The sequence below is a fragment of the Anabas testudineus genome, chromosome 4 (assembly GCF_900324465.2).
Source record: "Anabas testudineus chromosome 4, fAnaTes1.2, whole genome shotgun sequence".
NCBI lineage: Eukaryota > Metazoa > Chordata > Actinopteri > Anabantiformes > Anabantidae > Anabas > Anabas testudineus.
This window is the reverse complement of record NC_046613.1, coordinates 7,995-31,049: the sequence shown is the minus strand read 5'-3', so window position 1 is coordinate 31,049 and position 23,055 is coordinate 7,995. Positions and strand designations below refer to the sequence as shown.

Genomic DNA, 23,055 nt, shown 5'->3' with positions numbered 1-23,055 from the left:
TTCACTGTGAGGCTGAGGCTACTGTGGGCTGCAGGATGTGGTTGTGTGGGTGTGTCTGGTTGCTCTATCTCGAAGCGAGTGAAGAAAAGGTTCAGCTCCTCCTCCAACGAGGAGTCGCCTTCGGCGGCACAGAGTGTCGTCCTGTAGTTGGTCAGATGCTGGACTCCCTAACACACCTCCCTGCTGTTGTTGCTGTCCAGGCAGCCTTCAATTTTCCTCTTGTAATCCAGTTTAGCCTTCCTGATGCCTCTCTTCAGGTTGGCTCGGTCGAGGTGTAGAAAGCCCTGTCGCCAGACCTGAAGGCAGTGTTCCTCTCCCTCAGTAGCTGCTGGACCTCCCGGTTCATCCAGGGCTTCCTGTTAGGGTACACCCTGATGTACTTGTCCACTGTAACAGTGTCTATTCAGTTCTTAATGTAACATAGCACACTATCTGTGAACACTTCCAGGTCTGGATCTTCAAAGACGTCCCAGTTGGTCCTCTCAAAACAGTCCTGCAGCTGCCCAGTGGCATCATCAGGCCATGTTTTTACAATTTTTGAGATTGTAAGAGCAGTTTTCCTAAGGGGGGCGTATGCAGGGATTAGAAGCAGAGACACATGGTCAGACTGGCCCAGATGAGGTAGTGGTCTAGCCCTATAGCCTAGCTTAATGTTTGTGTAGACCTTGTCCAGAGTGTTTGCTTCTCTGGTGGTACACTTAAAATGCTGGTGCAGATTAGGAAGTACTGGCTTTAGGTCCGTGTGGTTAAAACCCCCTGCTATGATGTGCACAGCGTCGGGATACCTGCTCTGCTGCCTGCTAATGCTGCCGTGTAAATGTCCGATAGCCGAGTTAGCATTAGCATCTGGTGGAATGTAAACAGCCGTGACCATGACGACAGTAAACTCTCTCGGGAGGTAGATAGGCCTGCATCTAACTGTCACACACTCCAGGTCCGGAGAGCAGTGACTCTCTACAGTCTCGGTATTTGTGCACCAGTTATTGTTGACATAAACACAGAGCCCCCCTCCTCTGCTCTTACCGGAGTCCTTTGTCCTGTCGTGGCGCTGAGCGGTGTAGCCTGCTAGCTGGGTAGCAGAGTCTGGGATGAGAGGATGAAGCCAGGTCTCTGTGATCAACAAAATGCAACTGTCCTTTAGGAAATTGTTATTAATCCGTAGTCTCAGTTCATCCATTTTGTTGACGAGTGATCTGGCATTCGTCAGAAAGAGGCTGGGAAGCGGTAGTCTTTGTGGTCGCCTCATTAGCCTAGCTAGCGCTCCGGCTCTGCAACCTCCCTTTTGTTTCTTGTCCCTCCGCTTTCGCCTCCTCGCCTTGGGGATCGTTAACCACCTGAGGCATGCCGAGTTTTGCATGCCTGCCGAGATCTGTATCCCCGACTCTAATCAGGGAGGGGGATGCAGATCTCGGCAACTCAGAGTTGCCAAATATTGCACCCCCTTACCTTATTAACTGTAACACACGTTATAACCAAACCAAATGCTGTAATTTGTCCATCTTTTAGATTATTTTAAGCTGACAGTGAAAATTCACATACGCAAAAGTGTGACAAAGTACACTACAGATGTTTGCCCTATTAAAAATGTTATAGCAGATTAGTAGTCTTGTGGTTAATGAAGGTTTTCATTGGGGTTCGTTGAATGTATGAATGTTATCAATGTGTCATATTTTGTCAAGTCAAGCTCAATCTAATATAATATCTGCTAATAATAATAAAATTCGGTATGATTCGAGCCAATCACACTTTTGCGTATATGAATTTTTATTGTCAGCTTAAAATAATCTAAAAGATGGACAAATTACAGCATTTTGTGTGTTAGGCTACAGTTAATAAGGGAGGGGGTGCAATATTTGGCAACTCGGAGTTGCCGAGATCTGCATCCGCCTCCCTGATTAGAGTGGGGGATACAGATCTCGGCAGGCATGCAAAACTCGGCATAACACCGGGATTCCTTGCGATGTCCTCCGGGATATTTTGTGAACGGAGAAACTCGGTTGCAACAAACTCCTATTTTAAGAGCTTCGCAATAACTTGCAGCATCATAAGCTAAACTTGATTAACAAGGAATGTGTTTGACAAGGCAGCTGAAGCGCTGCATTATTGGATTTGTAGTATTAGCGATCAATGAATGCGCTGTATAATACCGGCGGGCTAGGTCTAGTAGTCATTTGGTATAGCCTCGCGGGCCAAATATAATTACACTGCGGGCCAAATTTGGCCCGCGGGCCAGAGTTTGACACCTATGGGGATAAAGAGTCAGTCCATATATGGGCATAGCATGAAGTGGCTGGGGAGCAGAGAGTGTGAGAAAGAGAAGGAGAGAAAGACAAAACAAATAAACTGGGGCAGGACCCAGCAGGAATCGTGAAAAGAAGTAACGTAATGTTTTACTGTTTGGCTTCAAAACCATGTAATTAAAGCTTTCAGATTTGCTGATTTTTAGTGGCTACTGAACAAAAAATAATCAATTGAAAATTAATTGCACAAATACCTTAGCATTAGCATTTACCTAAATGCTAATGTTTGTTTTGTGGATCTGGTCTTTTTGCCAGGTGATTATTGGAGAAGATGGGACATGGGGTATAAACAGCTCACATGCCACTGCTGATGGAACAGTCGTAATGGCTATGTGTGACTATGCTGTAGCAAACATGTAAGTAGGTACAGCTTCTTTGGGTGTATTGTATTTGATTTGTAATATTTTGAAAGCTCAACAATACAGAATGTGAATCGCACAAATATACATCAACAATGTATTGCTAGCAACCATGGACAGCTGAGAAGATGTGTGTATATGTTTGATCACTTATTTTGCTACAGTAGAGAGCCATGACTGGTGCTTGGGGATTTTTGTTGTTTTTCAAATTTCTGTTTCATTATTGTTCATAAAAAAGCATCTTAGAGATTCAGTCTCTCAGATGTGGATGGGTTGAGGTCTAACAATCTGTGAAAGGTTACTTCAACAAATTGTGTTTATATACACACATACACACACATATATATATATATATATATATATATATATATATATATATATATATATATATATATATATATATATATATATATATATATATATATATATATATATATATATACACACACACACACACACACACACACACACACACACACACACACATATATATATATATACACATACATACATACATACATACATACATACATACATACATACATAAAATTCATGCAAAATTCACAATTCAAATTTGACAAAGTGGAAAACTGTTGTGTCTAGACAAATCAAATTTTTAGAAACCTAATTTTTGGAAACCATGGGCTAAAGGAGGAGAGGGAACGTAAAGCTTATTATCAAAAGCCTTGCAAGACAATGCTAAACAGCATGCAGTCTATAACAGGCTTGGCTTGGTCGTAGAAGAGTCCAGGTTCTGAACTGACTTACCAGCAGTCTAGACCTTTCATCTTAAAATACAAAACACAGCTAAGAAGACCTTGGACTGTTGAGCAGTTAGAATAACAATGAGAGAACATTCCTCTCCTAAAACTCCAGCAAGTCTCCAGACATTTACAGTTTGTTGTTAAAACAGGAGGGGAGGATATGCTGTGGTAATGAGCCTGTACTGACTTAATTTATACATTTTGCATCATTTTTAAATGACCTTTTTTTAAATGGTACACTTCTGTTTAAATATTTGATATGTTTTCTGTGTTCTATTGTGAATATAATATGGCTTTATGAGATTTGGAAAACTTTGCATTTTGTTTTATTTTTAGATTTTGGACAATGTCCCAATGTTTTTGGAAATGGGGTTGAACCATCACAATTTGCATGACAAGAATTTACTTAAGTAAACTCACTAGAGTATATACTGAATTACTTACTTACTTACTTATACATTGGACAGTATATACATTAGGGAATAACACATAGTTTTGGCATTTATCTGTCAGATATAAAAATAAACTGCATTATTAGCAGAAACCATGCATCTTTCACCACACAAACTGATATTTATGAGACAGTGCACTTCAAGGGGGGTGTTTTGTCACAGGGCTTATGCAAAGAATTTAACAAAAGCCCGTTACTTAAATTTAACTTTGTTTCATCCCACGTCTGTTGTGTGTGTAGATATAGGAAAAATCAACAGATGGCACAGTCTACGATGAAGCCTTTGCCCATGCCCCAGAAACTACACTTCAAGATCACACCCAAGATCAAAAAGGACATTGAGAAAGCCAAACAACACATTGACAAGTGAGAACAGCTTTTAGTTGTGATAGTTACAAGAGTGCCCAGTGATCAGAAAAATCCTATGAAGACAATGAAGTAATTTCCATCTCCATGTGTCTTAACATTGTGTGAAGCTATTTGCCGCAGCTATGACTGAAAACTGAAACAACTTTTTCAAGTGGGTTATTAGGGCACAGTTTGAAGAACACATTCATAATTTCTATCAAAATCAATATTTCTAACTCTGACAATGAGAGCATATGATATTTTTTCTAATTTTGTGTGTGTTTCACTGGAAAACATTAAAATGTGACCCCCCAGGGTTAGTGGTTTGATTCCCGGTACCTTGTAGCTAAATTTTTGAGGTGTCCTTGGACAAGTTACTGAAGCTTTTAAATTTCCTATTGTCTAAAAAGTTATTTATAATTACAGTTTTTCTCAGTTTCTTTTTTAATTTCACTGGTTTGAACAACTTCTGGACATCATTTATCATCATGTATAATTTAATGTTGAATAACTTCAGAAACAATTGAGTTGGGAGGGGGTAGGAGTGTTTTAGCTCAAGTAAGTAACTGTATAACAGACAGCAGAGTGCTTTCAAAAAACAGCTTCTCTGAACTCTGGCCTCAGTTAAAAAAGTGAGTTATCGATGTGTGTCTCTCTATACTGCATTGTTATCTCAGTGAACGGGAGTTTGGCTATTCTGAGAAATTCTGTGTTTATGCTCAAAATAATAACTTCCCCCTTTAAATCCAAATGCATTATTTGAGGGTGTTTGTCTTCTTCACAGAAATAATCTAATTGTTATTTCTGTTTATTGGACAAGTCTTGGTGTTGAGTGTGCCTAATAACCAGCAGAGCAATGTCACCTCTAAGCGAATGATGCACCCTCACACACCTGCATACATTGGATTAGGTGTGTGCTGCAGGAAGCTACACAGTACACTTTACTTCTTAACTATTATTATTACTTCTTCAGGACTGTTACATTCTTCAGCAATTGATCTGTTGGCCCTGCTAACAGTTTTACTGTGCAAAATACATATTTAAAAAATTCAACACACAAAAGTGGCTCGTGAGACTGTTACCCGCCACTACTGAAATCCACAGATGCAGTTTGCATCCTATATTCACAACACAATTGTTACCATTATTACAGTTAAATGTCAGATGTAGATATTAATTTTGTCTCACAATATCTACATACATACCTAACTTCTGCTGTAGCCAAAACACATTAGTTGAATGCTGTTCTTCTATCCTCAGTAAGCTAAGATTCAAAAACACACTTGTGTGAATGGGTATTGGCTCCAGGTGACTGTAAAACTGAGAAAAAGTGTATTATTAAAAATTTAATATCATTTACAAAATTATTTCAGTTGTTATGAGACTTTTGCATATCTAGAGAAACAATTTTGCAGAGATCTGTCAAACTATCCAACAAAGGTTTCACAGAAAATTCTCCTTTTCCTACTATTACAGAATGGTACAAGACCTGGATCTGAGAGTTATGGTATTTGACCACTTTGGAAAATCTGCCATAAAGGCACATAACATGAGTCCTGATGCTTTTGTACAGATGGCGCTGCAGCTGGCCTACTACAGGTGAGATTCCCCAAAGTTATGGACTGTTTTCATATGCAAGTGCAAATGCTCCCACTATCAAATCTCAAAGAGTTACAGTGTTTTTATGTTTGTCAACAAGCTTTAGTGGTCTTTATGGTGGAATACTTAGCTTGTTGAACACTGTTCTTTTTTTTTCAGAATTTACAAGAAGTGCTGTGCAACAATGGAACCTGCCTCCTTGCGTATGTTCACACTGGGTCGTGTAGCTGCAATCCATTCAAACTCAAGGGCCTCAGCTGCTTTTGTAAAGGCATTTGATGACCCAAAAAAACAGGTCTGATTAGAAGGACAGTTCTCACAAACTTTTGCAACTCTTACATAATGTAACCATCTCTTTGCTATAAGTTGTCTATTCATAGTTTTCACAGTTTTATCATCTCAGTAAAGTAATTAAACAGCTATAGAATCTTTAATTCTAACTTATCTTAGCTGAGCATTTGGTACAAGAAAATGTGTCTTGCAGAGATACTGATTTAGGCTGCTTTATGTATTCTTTGTTTTGTTTTGTTTTGTTTTGTTTTGTTTTGTTTTGTTTTGTTTTGTTTTGTTTTGTTTTGTTTTGTTTTGTTTTGTTTTGTTTTGTTTTGTTTTGTTTTGTTTTGAACAGTACTTAGAGAAAGTTAATTTGTTGGAGAAAGCCATTAAAGAACACAGAAGGCAAACTAAGATGGTGAGTATAATCACAGTCGTTTATTTTGATGTATAGCAAATAATGTTTGATGTACATCAGAAACAGAAACAAATATAACCTCTGCAGGACCTAGACATTAAAACAATACTACTACTATACAAAACAGTAATTGTGACGTAAAAAAGATGCGAGAATGCACTAAATATTATCAAATTTTGCATTCAAATTTCATTTATTCTCTTAAGAATGTAAAAAAGAAAAAAGGTTTTGGCTTCTACAAGAAATTTAAAGCCTTAACTTAAAATAGACCATAAGTTACTGAAGCTTTTCAAACAGCCCACAGTTCTCTTACTTGAACAGCACTGAACATCTGTGTACATGACACACACACATTCAAAACTTGAAATTTTCTGCAGGAAGAATGGGAGAAAATTTATCAAAAAAACAATGGACTTAGTGCTAAAAACTGCTTACAAGCTGTGTGTGTGAATTTCTCAGAGGTGAACCATTGTTTGTTTGCTAATAACTGAGATGCTCTTCTGGATGACGATGCACCTGCACATACAAGCAGTTTATGTAATACAAATTGCTGCAATGCACCAATAATAAAGAAGAGGAAGAAACTCTAGTTTAAAATCTAACCAGTGCCATTTAGCAAATGAACATGGTTATAAAACTCAAACAGGTTTGGTAGCACAATTTGATACAATGATTTTTGTTGAAAAAAAAAAAAAAGATCTAAGTAGAACTTTACTAAACACAATTAACGCCAAAATAGGTTATCAGTATTGCAAACACATAATATTGTTCCCATCCTAACAGGTAATAAATGGCCAGGGCATAGAAGAGCATCTTCTTGGTCTGTTCTCGCAGGCTATTGAGGAAAACATTGCTATTCCAGAAATCTTCAGAGACACATCCTATAATAAAGCCTTTGATTTCCAACTCTCTACAAGTCAGGTAAGGGTTGAAACAATCAATGCCTTAACATACACTAAAGTAACCTGGTTGCTGAGAAACAAACAGGTACCTTGGATAATTGGGCAACAAGTTTACATTACTAGTAGTTTTTTGTCATGGACATCAAATCTGGAATAAAATTTACTGAGCTCCTGGGTGAGGTCTAAATTAGACAGAAAAAAACCTTTCTAATAGCAGCTGTCCTGTACAGTACTGTCCAAACAGCCTGATGTTTCAGGAATACTTTGTCTGACTATGAGCAATATTCACAAACATTCTTAGAAAAAAAGTGTCCCAGCTGAGGTTTCTTACCTAAGAGGGATACAGAAAACTTCACAGAGCAAACAGGAGCTGGGAAAGTGGGAAACCATATTTTGGTGAGAAGGTGGGGTTGAACCGGTTGCTAGGGGGGACATGAATGCTTGGACTTTATAATTTATGCTATCATATCAAATCTGCAATTGATGCCACCTTCTTTTAGAGGTCAAAAATACGTTTTCTTTTTTTCTGGAGACGAAAGGAGGCCTGAAGAAAGGTGGGTGTGAAGGAGAGAGAGTGTGAGTCAGGGCTAAGCCTTTGAGAGCTTCTGCCAGTATATAATTATTTATGGAGTGGGGTTTTACTCTTCCAGGTCTTTTAATGTCTCACTAAAAGCAGCCATTACAGGAGGACTGTAGATGTTTAAGGCCTCCTTTACTCCTCCTTTTACCTTTTTACTGTTCTCACCACAGGCTTACTTCATTTGAGCTTCTCCCTAAAGGTAAAAGTTACATGAACTAAGCAGTGATCAGAGACCCAGAGCTGCATGGAAAGCAGAGTGATCTGTGTACTTTGCTCTCTGGTGGACCAGGTAACATGCTGTTCGTGGTTATTTTGTTAGGGGCCTCCCAAAATACAAAGTCTGTGACGTTTTTTTTCTACTGCTATGATTTAGCTAAATGTCATATTTTGTTACATCAGAGTTGCATTGCACACCATAACATCATATGTCTGAGATAATTGCTTAAAGTTTCTAGATTTTGATCGGGAACCAATTTAAAATCCAGTTGGCATCAGCTTCAGTGATGTGAAAGATCATAGGGGCCAATATTTCTTAAACTAAAGATGGTCAGTCTTATGATGATTTCTTTCCTTTTTTGCAGCCACATCTGTGAAAACTAATACATCCGTCAAATCATATCTTTGATAATGTGGGTAAAACTGCCAGGATAAAAAATGTATTTACTTTTAGTTGGCTGAAGCTATGGTGCCAAAGATGAGTGAGAAAGAAAAACTATTGAATTTTCACAATTCAATCCTGAAGGAAGTGGGACTAAATTTTGAAATAATGTGTTTGATACACATTATTGTGTATTTGTCATTAGCAATGTCTTCTCAGCCTCTATGCATGTACAAAAGGGGCAAATATGCAACACTCACATGATTTACATTTAGCATACACTTATCCAAAGCAACAAGGTACAGCGCAAAGGCAGGGTAACAGGCGGTAGGCCATGGCCAGGATTTGAAACCATGATGTTCTACATAGAGGGCAGCAACCTTACCTCTACACTATCCCGCTGCAAGGCAAGATGTCTTGCTGCAAGTCAATCATTGATCAATGTATCAGTAATTCTATACCACCAATTTCACTGTATATTAACCTGTAGGGTACATAGTATAGATAATCTAGCCATAGGGGTTGCAAGCCAGTGACTTCTGTGCCAGTCCCAAGCCCGCATAAATAGAGAGGGTTGCGTCAGGAAGGGCATCCGGCGTAAAAATTGCCAAAATAACCATGCGAATCATTCACAAGACTTTCATACCGGATCGGTCGAGGCCCGGGTTAACAACGACCGCCACCGATGCTGTTAACCTACAGGGTGCCGGTGGAAATTTGACTACTGTTGGTCGAAGAAAGAGGGTAGGCAGAAGGGTTCGTGGTCAGAGAGAGAAGGGAAAAGGCAGGAACATAGATTTGAGAATAGGGACTCTTAACGTTGGTACGATGACAGGGAAAGGCAGAGAGCTGGCAGACATGATGGAGAGAAGAAAGGTAGATGTTCTGTGTGTGCAGGAGACAAGGTGGAAGGGCAGCAAGGCACGTAGTATCGGAGGAGGATACAAACTGTTCTACCATGGTGTTGATAGGAAGAGAAATGGGGTAGGAGTGATCTTGAAGGGGGAGTTTGTGAACAATGTTCTAGAGGTGAAAAGAGTCTCAGACAGGGTGATGAGCATAAAGCTAGAAATTGAAGGGGTGATGATGAATGTAGTCAGTGGGTATGCGCCACAGGTTGGCTGTGAGTTAGAAGAGAAGGAGAGATTCTGGAGTGAGTTTGATGAGGTCATAGAGAGTATCCCCAGAGGAGAGAGAGTTGTTGTTGGAGCAGACTTCAATGGGCATGTTGGTGAGGGCAACAGAGGTGATGAGGAGGTGATGGGCAGGTTTGGTGTGAAGGAAAGGAATCTGGAAGGACAGATGGTGGTGGACTTTGCTAAGAGGATGGAAATGGCTGTAGTCAACACTTACTTCCAGAAGCGAGAGGAACATAGAGTGACATACAGAAGTGGAGGTAGGAGTACGCAGGTGGACTACATCCTATGTAGACGAGGTCATTTGAGAGAGGTTAGTGACTGCAAAGTGGTGGTAGGAGAGAGTGTAGCCAGACAGCACCGCATGGTGGTGTGTAAGATGACTCTGGAGGTCAGGAAGAAGAAAAGAGGGAAGTCAGAGAAGAAGACCAAGTGGTGGAAGCTAAAGAATGAAGAAACTTGTGAGGAATTCAGGCAGAAGTTGAGACAGGTTCTGGGTGGTCAGAATGAGCTTCCAGATGACTGGGAAACCACAGCAGAAGTTATCAGGGAAACAGGTAGGAAGGTGCTAGGTGTGTCATCTGGAAAGAGGAAAGAAGGTAAAGACACTTGGTGGTGGAATGAGGAAGTACAGGAATGCGTTCAGAGGAAGAAGTTAGCTAGAAGGAAGTGGGATGTAGAAAGGACTGAGGAAAGTAGACAGGAGTACAAGGAAGCGCAGCGTAGAGTGAAGAGGGAGGTGGCAAAGGCCAAACAGAAAGCTTACGATGAGCTGTATGACAGGTTAGACACAAAGGAAGGAGAGAAGGACTTGTACAGGCTAGCCAGACAGAGAGATAGAGATGGGAAGGATGTGCAACAGGTAAGGGTGATTAAGGACAGAGATGGAAAGGTGCTAACAACCCAGGAGAGTGTGCAGAAAAGATGGAAGGAGTATTTTGAGGATCTGATGAATGAGGAAAATGACAGGGAAAGAAGAGAGGAAGATGTTGATGTTGTGGAGCAGGAAATAGAAGAGATTGGAAAGGATGAGGTTAGGAAGGCTCTGAAAAGGATGAAGAGTGGAAAGGGTGTTGGTCCTGATGACATACCTGTGGAGGTGTGGAAGTGCTTAGGAGAGGCAGCAGTGGAGTTTCTAACCAGTTTGTTCAATAGGATTCTAGAGAGTGAGAAGATACCTGAGGAATGGAGGAAAAGTGTTCTGGTTCCAATCTTTAAGAACAAGGGTGACACGCAGAACTGCAGCAACTATAGAGGAATAAAGTTGATGAGCCACACAATGAAGCTGTGGGAAAGAGTAGTGGAAGCCAGGCTTAGGAAGAAGGTGGAGATTTGTGAGCAGCAGTATGGTTTCATGCCCCGTAAGAGCACCACTGATGCCATTTTTGCTTTGAGAATGTTGATGGAAAAGTACAGAGATGGACAGAAGGAGCTGCATTGTGTCTTTGTAGATTTAGAGAAGGCGTATGACAGGGTGCCGAGGGAGGAGCTGTGGTACTGTATGAGGTCGTCGGGAGTGGCAGAGAAGTACGTCAGACTAGTTCAGGACATGTATGAGAGAAGTATGACGGTGGTGAGATGTGCTGTAGGTCAGACGGAGGAGTTCAAGGTGGAGGTGGGACTACACCAAGGATCAGCTTTGAGTCCCTTCTTGTTTGCTATGCTGATGGACAGGCTGACAGATGAGGTCAGACAGGAATCTCCCTGGACAATGATGTTTGCGGATGACATTGTGATTTGCAGTGAGAGTATAGAGCAGGTAGAGGAACAGCTAGAGAGGTGGAGGTTTGCTCTGGAAAGAAGAGGCATGAAGGTCAGTCGTAGTAAGACAGAATACATGTGTCTGAACGAGAAGGATCAAGGTAGAAGCGTTAGGTTACAGGGGGCTGAGGTGAAGAAGGTACAGGAGTTTAAGTACTTGGGGTCAACAGTTCAGTGTGATGGAGACTGTGGAAAAGAGGTGAAGAGGCGAGTGCAGGCAGGTTGGAGCGGGTGGAGGAAAGTGTCAGGAGTGTTGTGTGACAAAAGAGTGTCAGCAAGACTCAAAGGAAAGGTGTACAAGACAGTGGTGAGACCAGCTCTGCTCTATGGGTTAGAGACTGTAGCAGTGAGACAGAGACAAGAGGCTGAGATGGAGGTAGCAGAGATGAAGATGTTGAGGTTCTCCTTAGGAGTGACCAGGTTAGACAGAATAAGGAACGAGTACATCAGAGGGACGGCTCACGTTGCCTGTGTTAGCGACAAAGTCAGAGAGGCCAGACTGAGATGGTTTGGACATGTTCAGAGGAGGGATAGTGAGTATATTGGTAGAAGGATGTTGGAGATGGAGCTGCCAGGCAGGAGGGCAAGAGGATGACCAAAGAGGAGATATATGGATGTCTTAACAGAGGACATGAGGTTGGCTAGTGTTAGGGTAGAAGATGCCCATGATAGAGTTAGGTGGAGAAGGATGATTCGCTGTGGCGACCCCTGATGGGAAAAGCCAAAAGAGAAGAAGAAGTACATAGTATAGATAAACCCTGACTAAAATAGTGTTTAGGAAATATGTAACAGAGTGGACCATCTCTAGTCATACTTAAATTTTAATTAAAACAAAATTATTTATGTTATGAGCAGAAAATGCGTTGATTAAAGCAGCTTTAAGACAAAATTTTCTTTAGCCTTTAAATATTTCACAGTCATGGATGTCAGAGCTTCAGATATATTTAACCACTGCATTCTCACTTCCTTTTCTTCCTGTTCTTAAGGTAACATCCAAGACTGGCTGTCTACCATGTATTGGCCCAGAAGAAGCTGGGACATATGATGTAAGCTACAGTATTATGGACAGTCACATTGACTGTACAGTGTCCTGTTTAGAAGCTTCCAAAACCCACAAAAAGTTAAATCCAGCTCATCTAATTCGAGCCCTGGAGGATGCACTGTTGGACATGAGGACCATCCTGGACAAAACTTCAAGAGTCAAACTATAAAGAACATTTTGAATAAAATGAATCATTTACATTTTTCAACCTGTTCGGGATGTTTTGATGATATATGAGAAAAATACTAGTCGCATGTCCTTAAAATATAATGTTACCTTCAACAAGCATTTAGCATACTCTAGGTGATTCTTATTTTTTCAAATTTGTACTACCCTGCAGCGTCTATTTAGTGGGCCTCTGTGTCCCGGAGAGGCCGCTCTATGTATTTTTTTCTCAATAAACTGTCAGCACAGCCACAAATGTCATTTGCTGTACATTATTTATTGTAGGAAAATGTAGGAATACTAAAAGCTGCCAGACACATCACTGTAGAACACACACACTCTGGAGATATATGTTGTAATGGTAGCCAGGAATAATGATTAACTAGTGACTTGACCTTACAGACACAAATGTCTTTGTACTGCAATCACTTGAGACACATTCATTATATTCACAAGCACTGTAGTTAACACCACATGTAAATTACAAAGTTAATAAAAAAAATAAAGGCATAAAAAAACAAAAACAACAAATAAATCAAATTGAATATTCTCAAGATAAAAAGTATTAACACTTGAGGTACCTCTAGTCAAGTCAAGTCAAGTCAAGAAGCTTTATTGTCATTCCAACCACATATAGCTGAAGCAGTACATAGTGAAATGAGACAACGTTTCTCCAGAACCATGATGCTACATAAAATGGCAACAAGACAAACATGGAGCTGAGGACTGCTAAGTTGTCCTAGCAAAACACACAAAGCGCATCCCATGCAACCTAGTGCAAACAGTGCAAGATCACAAAAAAAAGTGCAGACAGACGTCTGAAGACAGTGCAAAAACAGAACACAGTTCTCCTCCAGATGAACACCAAGAAATTTGGTGCTCTTGACGATCTCCACTGACGCTCCATCGATGTTCAGTGGAGAGTGGTCACGCTTTGCTCTTCTAAAGTCAACAACCATCTCTTTAGTTTTCCCAACGTTCAGAGACAGGTTGTTGGCCTTGCACCAGGCTGAGAGCTGATGTACCTTCTCTCTGTACACTGACTCGTCGTTCTTGCTGATGAGACCCACCACAGTCGTGTCATCAGCGAACTTGATGATCTGATTCGAGGTGTGCATCGCTACACAGTCGTGAGTCAGCAGAGTGAACAGCAGTGGACTGAGCACACAGCCCTGTGGGGCCCCAGTTCTCAGCATGGTGGTGCTGGAGATGCTGTTCCCGATCCGGCTGGGGTCTCCCAGTCAGGAAGTCCAGGATCCAGTTGCAGAGGGAGGTGTTCAGACCCAGTCGGCTCAGCTTCCCAATCAGCTGCTGGGGAATGATGGTGTTGAATGCTGAGCTGAAGTCTATGAACAGCATTCGTACATATGTGTCTTTGTTGTCCAGATGGCTGAGGGCCAGGTGAAGAGTAGTGGTGATGGCATCGTCCGTGGAACGGTTTGGACGATATGCAAACTGCAGAGGATCCAGTGAGGGTGGAAGCGCCTCATGACCAGCCTCTCGAAGCACTTCATGATGATGGGTGTGAGTGCAACAGGGCGGTAGTCATTGAGGCAGGAGACAGTAGACGTCTTCGGCACCGGCATCATGGTCGTTGACTTGAGGCATGTAGGAACAACGGCGCTGCTCAGGGAGATGTTGAAGATGTCAGTGAAGACATCCACAAGCTGATCTGCGCATTCCCTGAGGACCCTGCCAGGAACGCTGTCAGGACCAGCAGCCTTCCGTGGGTTGAGTCTGCGTAGAGTCTTCCTCACGTCGGCTGTGGAGAGACAGAGTACCTGATCATTTGAGGGAAGGCTGGATTTCTTAGCTACCATGTTATTCTTTACCTGTACCTCAAATCAGGTGTAGTCGTTCAGCACATCTGGGGGGGGGGGGAACATGTTAAATACATGGCACTACAGCTGGGGTATTTAAATGGGTCCAGTTACACAATATTTTTGGAAGCCAAGGCCCAGAACATTATGTCTAACTATTCACTGCCATATATTATCAAGTAGCCTGCATGTAATCAATACTTTACTGTGAAATCAAATTAATTCAGTACAATTCAATAACCTTTTGAAAAATGTATTATTATGTAACATTAAACTGAACATGTGGCTCAAGATCCTGGCGGACTGGTCTTATTGGGCTCTGAGACTAGCAACTTTCTGTGAGCGCACTTCATATTTGAGTGGGTATGTGTGTTCAAAACCTTTGTGTTTTGTCTCATAATGCCGTTTGACATTGGTACTTTTAATAAGGGCCACAGTTTCTAAACATCTCAGACACACTGGTTTAGTGCTCCCAGTGGTAATATGACGAGACAGGAGTCTGTCTATTATGGATTAAACACTCAATTTTCACTGTCCACTTTTGTCTTTTTGGACATTTTTATATTTATCTCTTTCTGTTTCAGTCTCACCATCACTTTCTTCTCTTTGTCATCTGTCTCGCTCCTCTCTGTCGTCTGTCTCTCTTGTATGGTAAATATTGCAATAGCTGTGCCGGTTATAATTAAGGTGTCCCGCTAGATTTGGAATAAAAACGTTCGGTTTGGTCTGTATGAGACGGCTTCGGTCCGTGGTCCGCCTTGTTAGTGACCCCTGGACTACAGGATCAAGCATATCAAATATTGCTTACCATTCTGGGGTCCTACTGTCAACACAAGAATAAAAAATACTTATATTCTGGTTAGGATCTAATTGGTTATCACAATATCTAAAACATCTAATATATACATTTGAAACGGTAGGGCGCTGGTTCGATTCCCGATGAGGACAACTATAGATTGATGAGGTATAACACAAATGCTGTGGCAAGGGGGAACCAGGATGGCAGGTCAGTGGGGAGATATTACCATCATCCTCCCCACAATCAGAGATTGGGTTCCAAGTCCCAATAATAATAACAGAGCTTAATGCAAGTGCAGCTGGCCTAAGATTGAAGATCATGTCTAAGATGATGGACACCTGGGGCGCCCTTGGCCGGTTAACAAGAATAAGTGAAGTACCTTCTGAAAGTCTGCTAGAAGATGTGAATGCAGCACAAGCAGCCAAGCAAAGGCTCACAACAGGATGTTCTCCACTAAGCCATCCATGGTGTACTCACGGTGGCAGGGTAATAACATGAGACTGAAAAATACTAGAAAAGCATATGGGAAAAGAAGGCATCACATAACAGCAATGTCCATTGGCTGGTGGACTTGAGAGCAGATCACAGCAACCTTACTGAACAAGATCCAGTAACAATAACAATGGCAGACATCCAAGAGAGGGCCTCAGGTATGAAGAACTGGACTGCACCAGGTCCTGTTGAGTTAACTTCAATTTGCTCTTATAGAACCACAGATAATGGAGTGTATCGCCTATATGAGATGTGCAGACTCGATTTTCTTGACATTGTGAAGTGACAAGGTTGAGAGTTTATTGACATACTGTATAATTCAGAATAAATAGAACTGTCTATCATTGGTTGTGGAGGTTGTGTGTACTTTGTCAAATCTGTTTTGTATCATAAATATGTTTTGTCCCAAAATGAATGTCTTAATTTCCTAAAGACATTAAATATGCAAAATATTAGTTAAAGGGGGGTGACACGGTGGTTAGCACTGTTGCCTTACAGCAAGAAGGTAACAGGTGGTTACTTTGGCTTCCTTCCACCTCCGGCACACAAGCACAGACATGCACATTAGGATTATTAGTGACTCTAAGTTGTGCATAGGTGTGAATTGTTGTGTGTCTACCCTGAAATGGACTGGCAACCTGTCCAGGGTGTATCCTGTGTCTTGCCAAATGGGGAGCAGGATCGGTTCCAGAATTCTCACGACCCTTCAGAGGACAATCGGTTAAGATAATAGATAGATGAATAGTCATAGGGTCTTTAAGCTGCTTTACATTAACATTACACAATGTTCCAAATTATTATGCAAATTTAATGTAAGTGTCATAAACGTTAAATGTTTAGTTTAATTAAACTCAAGGATGGTATTGTGTCTCAGGGATCATCGTACTGTAAAGACATTTGTGGCTGATTCAGAGCACAGACGGGTTTGTGCAGAAAAAGGCAGAATGAGAAAGATTTCTGCTAGACAAATTCATCGTATTAACAGAGTATCTGCTAAAATGCCGTTACAAAGCAGCAAACAGGTATTTGAAGCTGCTGATGCCTCTGGAGTCCCACGAACCTCAAGGTGTAGGATCCTTCAGAGGCTTGCAGTTGTGCATAAACCTTCTATTCGGCCACCCCTAACCAATGCTCACAAGCAGAAGCGGTTACAGTGGGCCCAGACATACACAAAGACTAATTTTCAAACAGTCTTGTTTACTGATGAGTGTCGTGCAACCCTAGATGGTCCAGATGGATGGAGTAGTGGATGGTTGGTGGATGGCCACAATGTCCCAACTAGGCTGCAACATCAATAAGGAAGTGGTGGAGTCATGTTTTGGGCTGGAATTATGGAGAGAGCTGGTAGGCCCCTTTTGGGTCCCTGAATGTGTGAAAATGACCTCTGCAAAGTATATAGAGTTTTTGACTGATCCCTTTTTTTCCATGGTACAAAAAGAAGAACTGTGGCTTCTGTAGCAAAATCATCTTCATGCATGACAATGCATCATCTCATGCTGTAAAAAATACCTCTGTGTCATTTGCTGCTATGGGCATAAATGATATGGCATAAATTAGATGAGAAACTCATGGTGTGGCCACCATCCTCCCCTGACCTCAACCCAAATGAGAACCTTTGGAGCATCCTCAAGCAAAAGATCCATGAGGGTGGGAGTTTGCATCAAAACAGCGGTTCTGGGAGGCTATTCTGAAATTCAAGCAGAAACTGTCCAAAAACTCACAAGATCAATGGATACAACATTTGTCAAGGTGATATCAAAGAAGGGGTCCTATGTTAAGATGTCACATGCCCCATAGGATGTTTGTGATTGAAAAAGCTTTTGACTCCAGAAAACATGACCTCCTAAAGCTGCAAATTGAACAAAAGCCAATTTTCAGTTCTTTACAACATATAAAATGTTTTAACTCTTTGTTATTTTTGAAAAGAATATTCCCGGCTACCACGTCACATGCCAAAGTGTCCTTGGGAAAGATACTGAACCCCCCGGTGAGTCAGATCAGCTGCATCGGTGTGTGAGTGTGTGTGCTTGTGCGTGTGAATGAGACGCAGTGTATAGAATAGCGTTATATAAGTGCAGACCATTTACCAGGCTTTTCTGGACCTTCTTTAGCGAAGAGGCAGATAACTGGCTACTCTGTTGGCTAAAATTAGCATAATTTCATGTGTAAATGTGGTCATTACCTGAATCAGAAAGAGGGGGGCCGTCCTGGGGGTTTGTTTGATTGTGTGGGGGAGGGGGGCTGCTAACTGTGTTGAGAGGATCGTTGGCAGAGGATCGTTCACATATAGCAAGCAGAGGACTTTATTGAACATATTTCCCATTGGCATGTATGGTCTCACTAGGATTTCATTTCATATTATTTCCTATTTCATATTTTATTTTCAAACAAGAAAGTGGAAAATACAGAAAAGGCAGAGTGGAGTAACGAGAACATCTACTCTGCCTTTTTTCTTTTGTCTTTTCTACTTTTTTGTTTGGGCACCTTAGCAGACATTCACTGCCATCTGAATTGCAAGACATTTTTCTGATTTAGTTGTATCCTTTTATTTAGACAATATTCTAATAGACTATATTTCAGACAATATTCAGATACAGAGGAGTAGATACTGGAATTATTATTAGTATCTATGCATGCATTTGTGATATCATTTGACTTGCCCATTGCGTGTTGATTGGTTCATGGCCCTCCCTGAACTAATGGCATTTATTGAAATTTTCATCTTGCGGGGGCTTACCAAGGTTCCATCACTACGTAACTGCTGGTCAGCAAACCTGGGAAACCCACAGATCATTGGAACTATGTCGTAACCGCTTCCAAGACATCATTCAATTCAATTCAATTCAATTCAATTTTATTTGTATAGCGCTAATTTACAAACAGAAGTTATCTCAAGGCACTTTACAGTGTAAGGTTTAAGACCTTACAGAAAATATTTATACAAAAAATTATAGAGAAAACCCAACAATCCCATTTGAGCAAGCTTTAGGCAACAGTGGAGAGGAAAAACTCCCTTTAGAGGAAGAAACCTCCAGCAGAACCAGGCTCATAGTGGGCGGCCATCTGCCTCGACCGGTTGGGGTGAGTGGAAAGAGAAGAGAGAAAAGAACAGCAGGCAATAAAGACAACAACAAGCATCAAGAACATTGGGCAGATGAACTGGATTCTGAAGATGTACAGCTCCAGGCCGAGGATACCTGCAGAAAAGTACAGAGAGAGGGAGACAGAGAGGAGGAAACACAACTAAAAGAGAGAGAAGACACAGAGTTAATGACATGCAATGGTGGCATTTGCATTGATACAGGAGAAAGGAGAGAGGAGAGGAGTTTATCAGTTTATCAGTAGAGATCCCCCAGCAGACTAAGCTATATCAGCATAACTAAGAGAGTCACCTGATCCATCTCTAACTATAAGCTTTATAAAAAAGGAAAGTTTTAAGTCTAGTCTTAAATGTAGAGACGGTGTCTGCCTCCCAAACCTGAACTGGGAGCTGGTTCCACAGGAGAGGGGCTTGGTAGCTAAAGGCTCTGCCTCCCATTCTACATTTGGAAACTCTAGGAACCACAAGTAAACCTGCAGTCTGAGAACAGAGAGTTCTGCTTGGAAGATAAGGAACTATGAGGTCTTTAAGATAAGATGGAGCCTGATTATTAAGGGATTTATAAGTTAGGAGAAGAATTTTAAATTCAATTCTGGATTCAACAGGGAGCCAATGGAGAGAAGCTAACGTTGGAGAAATATGATCTCTCTTGCTAATTCCAGTCAGAACTCTGGCTGCAGCATTTTGGATTAACTGGAGGCTCTTTAATGAGTTATTGGGACGTCCCTTTAATAAGGAATTACAATAGTCAAGTCTGGAAGTAACAAATGCATGGACTAGTTTTTCAGCATCACTTTGGGACAGGATGCTCCTAATTTTAGCAATGTTTCTTAGGTGAAAAAAGGCAGTTCTAGAGATATCTTTGATGTATGAAGTGAAGGAGATATCCTGATCAAAGATAACTCCGAGGTTTCCTACAGTATTACTTGAGGCCAGAACTAAGTCATCAATGGTGAGAATGTGTTTAGACATAGTGTCTCTGAGATTTTTAGGCCCAAACAGTATAACCTCTGTCTTGTCTGGATTTAGAAGAAGGAAATTGGAGGACATCCAGGTCTTTATGTCTTTTAAGCATTCCTGATGTTTGACTAATTGATTAGTTTCTTTCGGGGTTAATAGATAAATATAGCTGGGTATAATCTGCATAACAATGGAAATTTATAGAGTGTTTCCTAATAATATTGCCTAAAGGGGACCTATATAAAGTGAAAAGAATCGGTCCAAGCACAGATCCCTGTGGAACTCCATAGATGACTTTGCTGTGCATGGAAGACTCATCATTAACGTGTACAAACTGAATCTATCTGATAGATACGATTTAAACAACTCTAGTGCTGTTCCTTTGATTCCAATGACATGTTCCAGTCTGTGTAATAAAATGTTGTGATCTATAGTGTCGAATGCAGCACTAAGATCTAACATGACGAGTATAGAGAGTAGTCCATTGTCTGATGCCAATAGAAGATCATTAGTAACCTTTACCAGTGCTGTTTCTGTACTATGATGTACTCTAAATCCTGACTGGAAATCTTCATACAAGTTATTGCTATGCAGGTGGTCGTACAATTGCTTAGAAACTATCTTTTCAAGGATTTTAGAGATAAAGGGCAGATTGGATATTGGTCTATAATTCGCTAAGACCCCTGAGTCCAGAGTAGGCTTTTTGAGTAGGGGCTTGACTACAGCAACCTTAAAAGCCTGTGGTACGTAGCCTATTTGTAAAGACAGATTGATCTGATCTAATATGGACGTGCTGATCAAAGGTAAGACATCCTTGAGGAGTCTAGTCGGGATGGGATCTAAGAGACATGTTGATGGTTTAGAGGAATTAATTACTGAAATTAATTCAGAATGATCTACGGGGAGGAAGCAGTCTAAGTACGAGCGTGGATCTAGAGTTGTTGTACAATCCATGCTATATGCAGGGACGATCTGATCAATTTGTTCTCTAATAGTTATGATTTTATTTGTAAAGAAATTCATGAAGTCATTGCTGCTGAGAGTTGAGGGAATACTAGGGTCAACCAAGCTATGATTCTTTGTCAGCCTGGCTACAGTGCTGAAAAGAAACCTAGGGTTGTTCTTATTTGTCTCTATTAATGAGGAGTAATATGAAGTTCTAGCTTTACGCAGGTCTTTTTTATATATTATTAAACTATCTTTCCAGGCTAGGCAATATTCATCTAAATTGGTGGAACACCACCTCCTTTCCAACTTACGTGATTTCTGCTTTAAGCTACGGATTTGTGAATTGTACCATGGAGTTAACTTCCTCTGACTCACTAGTTTCTTTTTCAGAGGATTAACAGTATCAAGTATTGTTCCAAGTGAAGCACCAGTACTATTAACAAGATAGTCCACTTGTGCTGGAGTAACATTGAAATAACTGCCTTCCTCTGTGTTGGTACATGGCTCTGAAATAAAAGACGGAATCAGTTCCTTAAATTTGTCAACAGCATTTTCACATAAACATCTACTGTAGTGAATCTTATCTGTAGGTTTAGTAAAGTCTGGTACTGTAAATTCAAATGTAATTAAGAAATGGTCAGATAAAAGAGGGTTTTGGGGGGAAACTATTAACTGATCAACTTCCACACCGTATGTCAGAATAAGATCAAGGGAGTGATTAAAACAGTGAGTGGGTTTATTTACATTTTGGGTAAAACCAATGGAGTCTAATAGGGAATTAAATGCAGTGTTGAGGCAGTTATCATCAACATCTACATGGATATTGAAGTCACCCACTATAATGACTTTATCTGCACTAAAAACTAAATCAGATAGAAACTCTGAGAATTCATGCGACACCTAGGTTAACCCGCAGTGAGCGAGCCAAGACTTATAGATTTGCTGCAATCTCTGGTGTGTGGGGACCGTTTGTCACCAACTGCATCACATAGAACATAGCCTTCAACAAAACAACACCAGGGAGGTTTGGAGGGGCATGAGGACCATCACTGCCTACAAGTCCAGTAGCCAGGAGACTGTGGGGACTGTGGACCGAGCCAATGAATTTAATAATTTTTTCAATCGATTCCAGGCTGAGCCACAGAGCCCATATCAGTTCACTATCTGCTCCTCCACGACTCAGCCACCACCCTCACAATCTCAGTAGAGTAGATGAGAAGAGAGCTGCACAGGCTTCACCCCACAAAAGCTGCAGATGGAGTCAGCCCAAGGGTGCTGAAAGCCTGTTCTCCTCAGCTATGTGGTGTTCTCCAGCACATTTTCAACCTGAGCCTGCATCTGGAAAGAGTTCCTCTTGGGTGGAAAAATTCGTGCCTGGTTCCTGTGAATAAGACGCCACGTCCCAGAGTCCTCAATGACTTCAGACCAGTGGCTTTGACATCACACGTTATGAAGGCTTCTGAGAGGCTAATCCTGAGGGGTGGGGGAAGTGATAGTTGTGTCATAGACTTGCTGTCAATCCACTTAGGCCAGGGGTGCCAAACTCAATTGCACAGGGGGCCAAAATCCAACACCACTTTAGGTCGGGGGCTGAACAGGATAAACATTTATTGAGCACACTAAAACTTTTAAAACTTAACTTTTTTTAACATAAACCTTAAATAACTTATAATATTTTGCTCTCTACAGAAATATATCCTCTCTAAATTATATTATATATTAAGTTAGAAATAAAGTAAACATTAAAAGAACAAACATTCAAATTTCTTTAATCTTACATAATTTTATATAAAAAATAAACTTACATTTTAAATATCCCAAAAGATTTTGCTCTCCATAAAAATATATCCTGTCAAAATTATACAAATTCAAAATGTGAACATGCTGCATAACAAAACCTGGAAATATAAATGAAATTTGTGCTTTTCAGCAATAACAAATCAAATCATTCAGTCTTTGCTCTTATGTCATTTTATCAGAGCTGCATCTTTTTTTGTCAACAAGTTCGTTTATATTTGGTGTGAGGTTCTGTGTTGTGGAGATTCTCAGGATGGACTGTAGGTTCTCACCAGTGAGACGACTCCTGTGTGCTGCTTTGTTAGTCTTCATCACTGAGAAGAGCTTCTCACTAAGATTTGTGCTACCAAACATAAACAAGGTTCGAGCCGCATGTGGACAGAGCTGGGACATTTCTGCGGGAATGGAGTGAATAAAGTGTGCAGGTCCTGCAGTCTCCTACT

General features: G+C 40.9%; 1 protein-coding gene across 1 annotated transcript in view; it reads left to right on the top strand.

Moving 5' to 3' along the window:
• LOC113152036 (carnitine O-acetyltransferase-like) overlaps positions 1–7,433 on the top strand; it is a gene marked incomplete at its 3' end in the record, with an annotated part of 29,327 nt that extends 21,894 nt beyond the window's left edge. The window contains exons 7-12 of the mRNA XM_026344949.1: positions 2,556–2,656; positions 4,115–4,240; positions 5,699–5,821; positions 5,981–6,116; positions 6,450–6,512; positions 7,296–7,433. Coding sequence (XP_026200734.1) covers positions 2,556–2,656; positions 4,115–4,240; positions 5,699–5,821; positions 5,981–6,116; positions 6,450–6,512; positions 7,296–7,433 — 687 coding nt within the window. The remainder of the gene's footprint in view (positions 1–2,555; positions 2,657–4,114; positions 4,241–5,698; positions 5,822–5,980; positions 6,117–6,449; positions 6,513–7,295) is intronic.
• Positions 7,434–23,055: the final 15,622 nt, after the last annotated feature.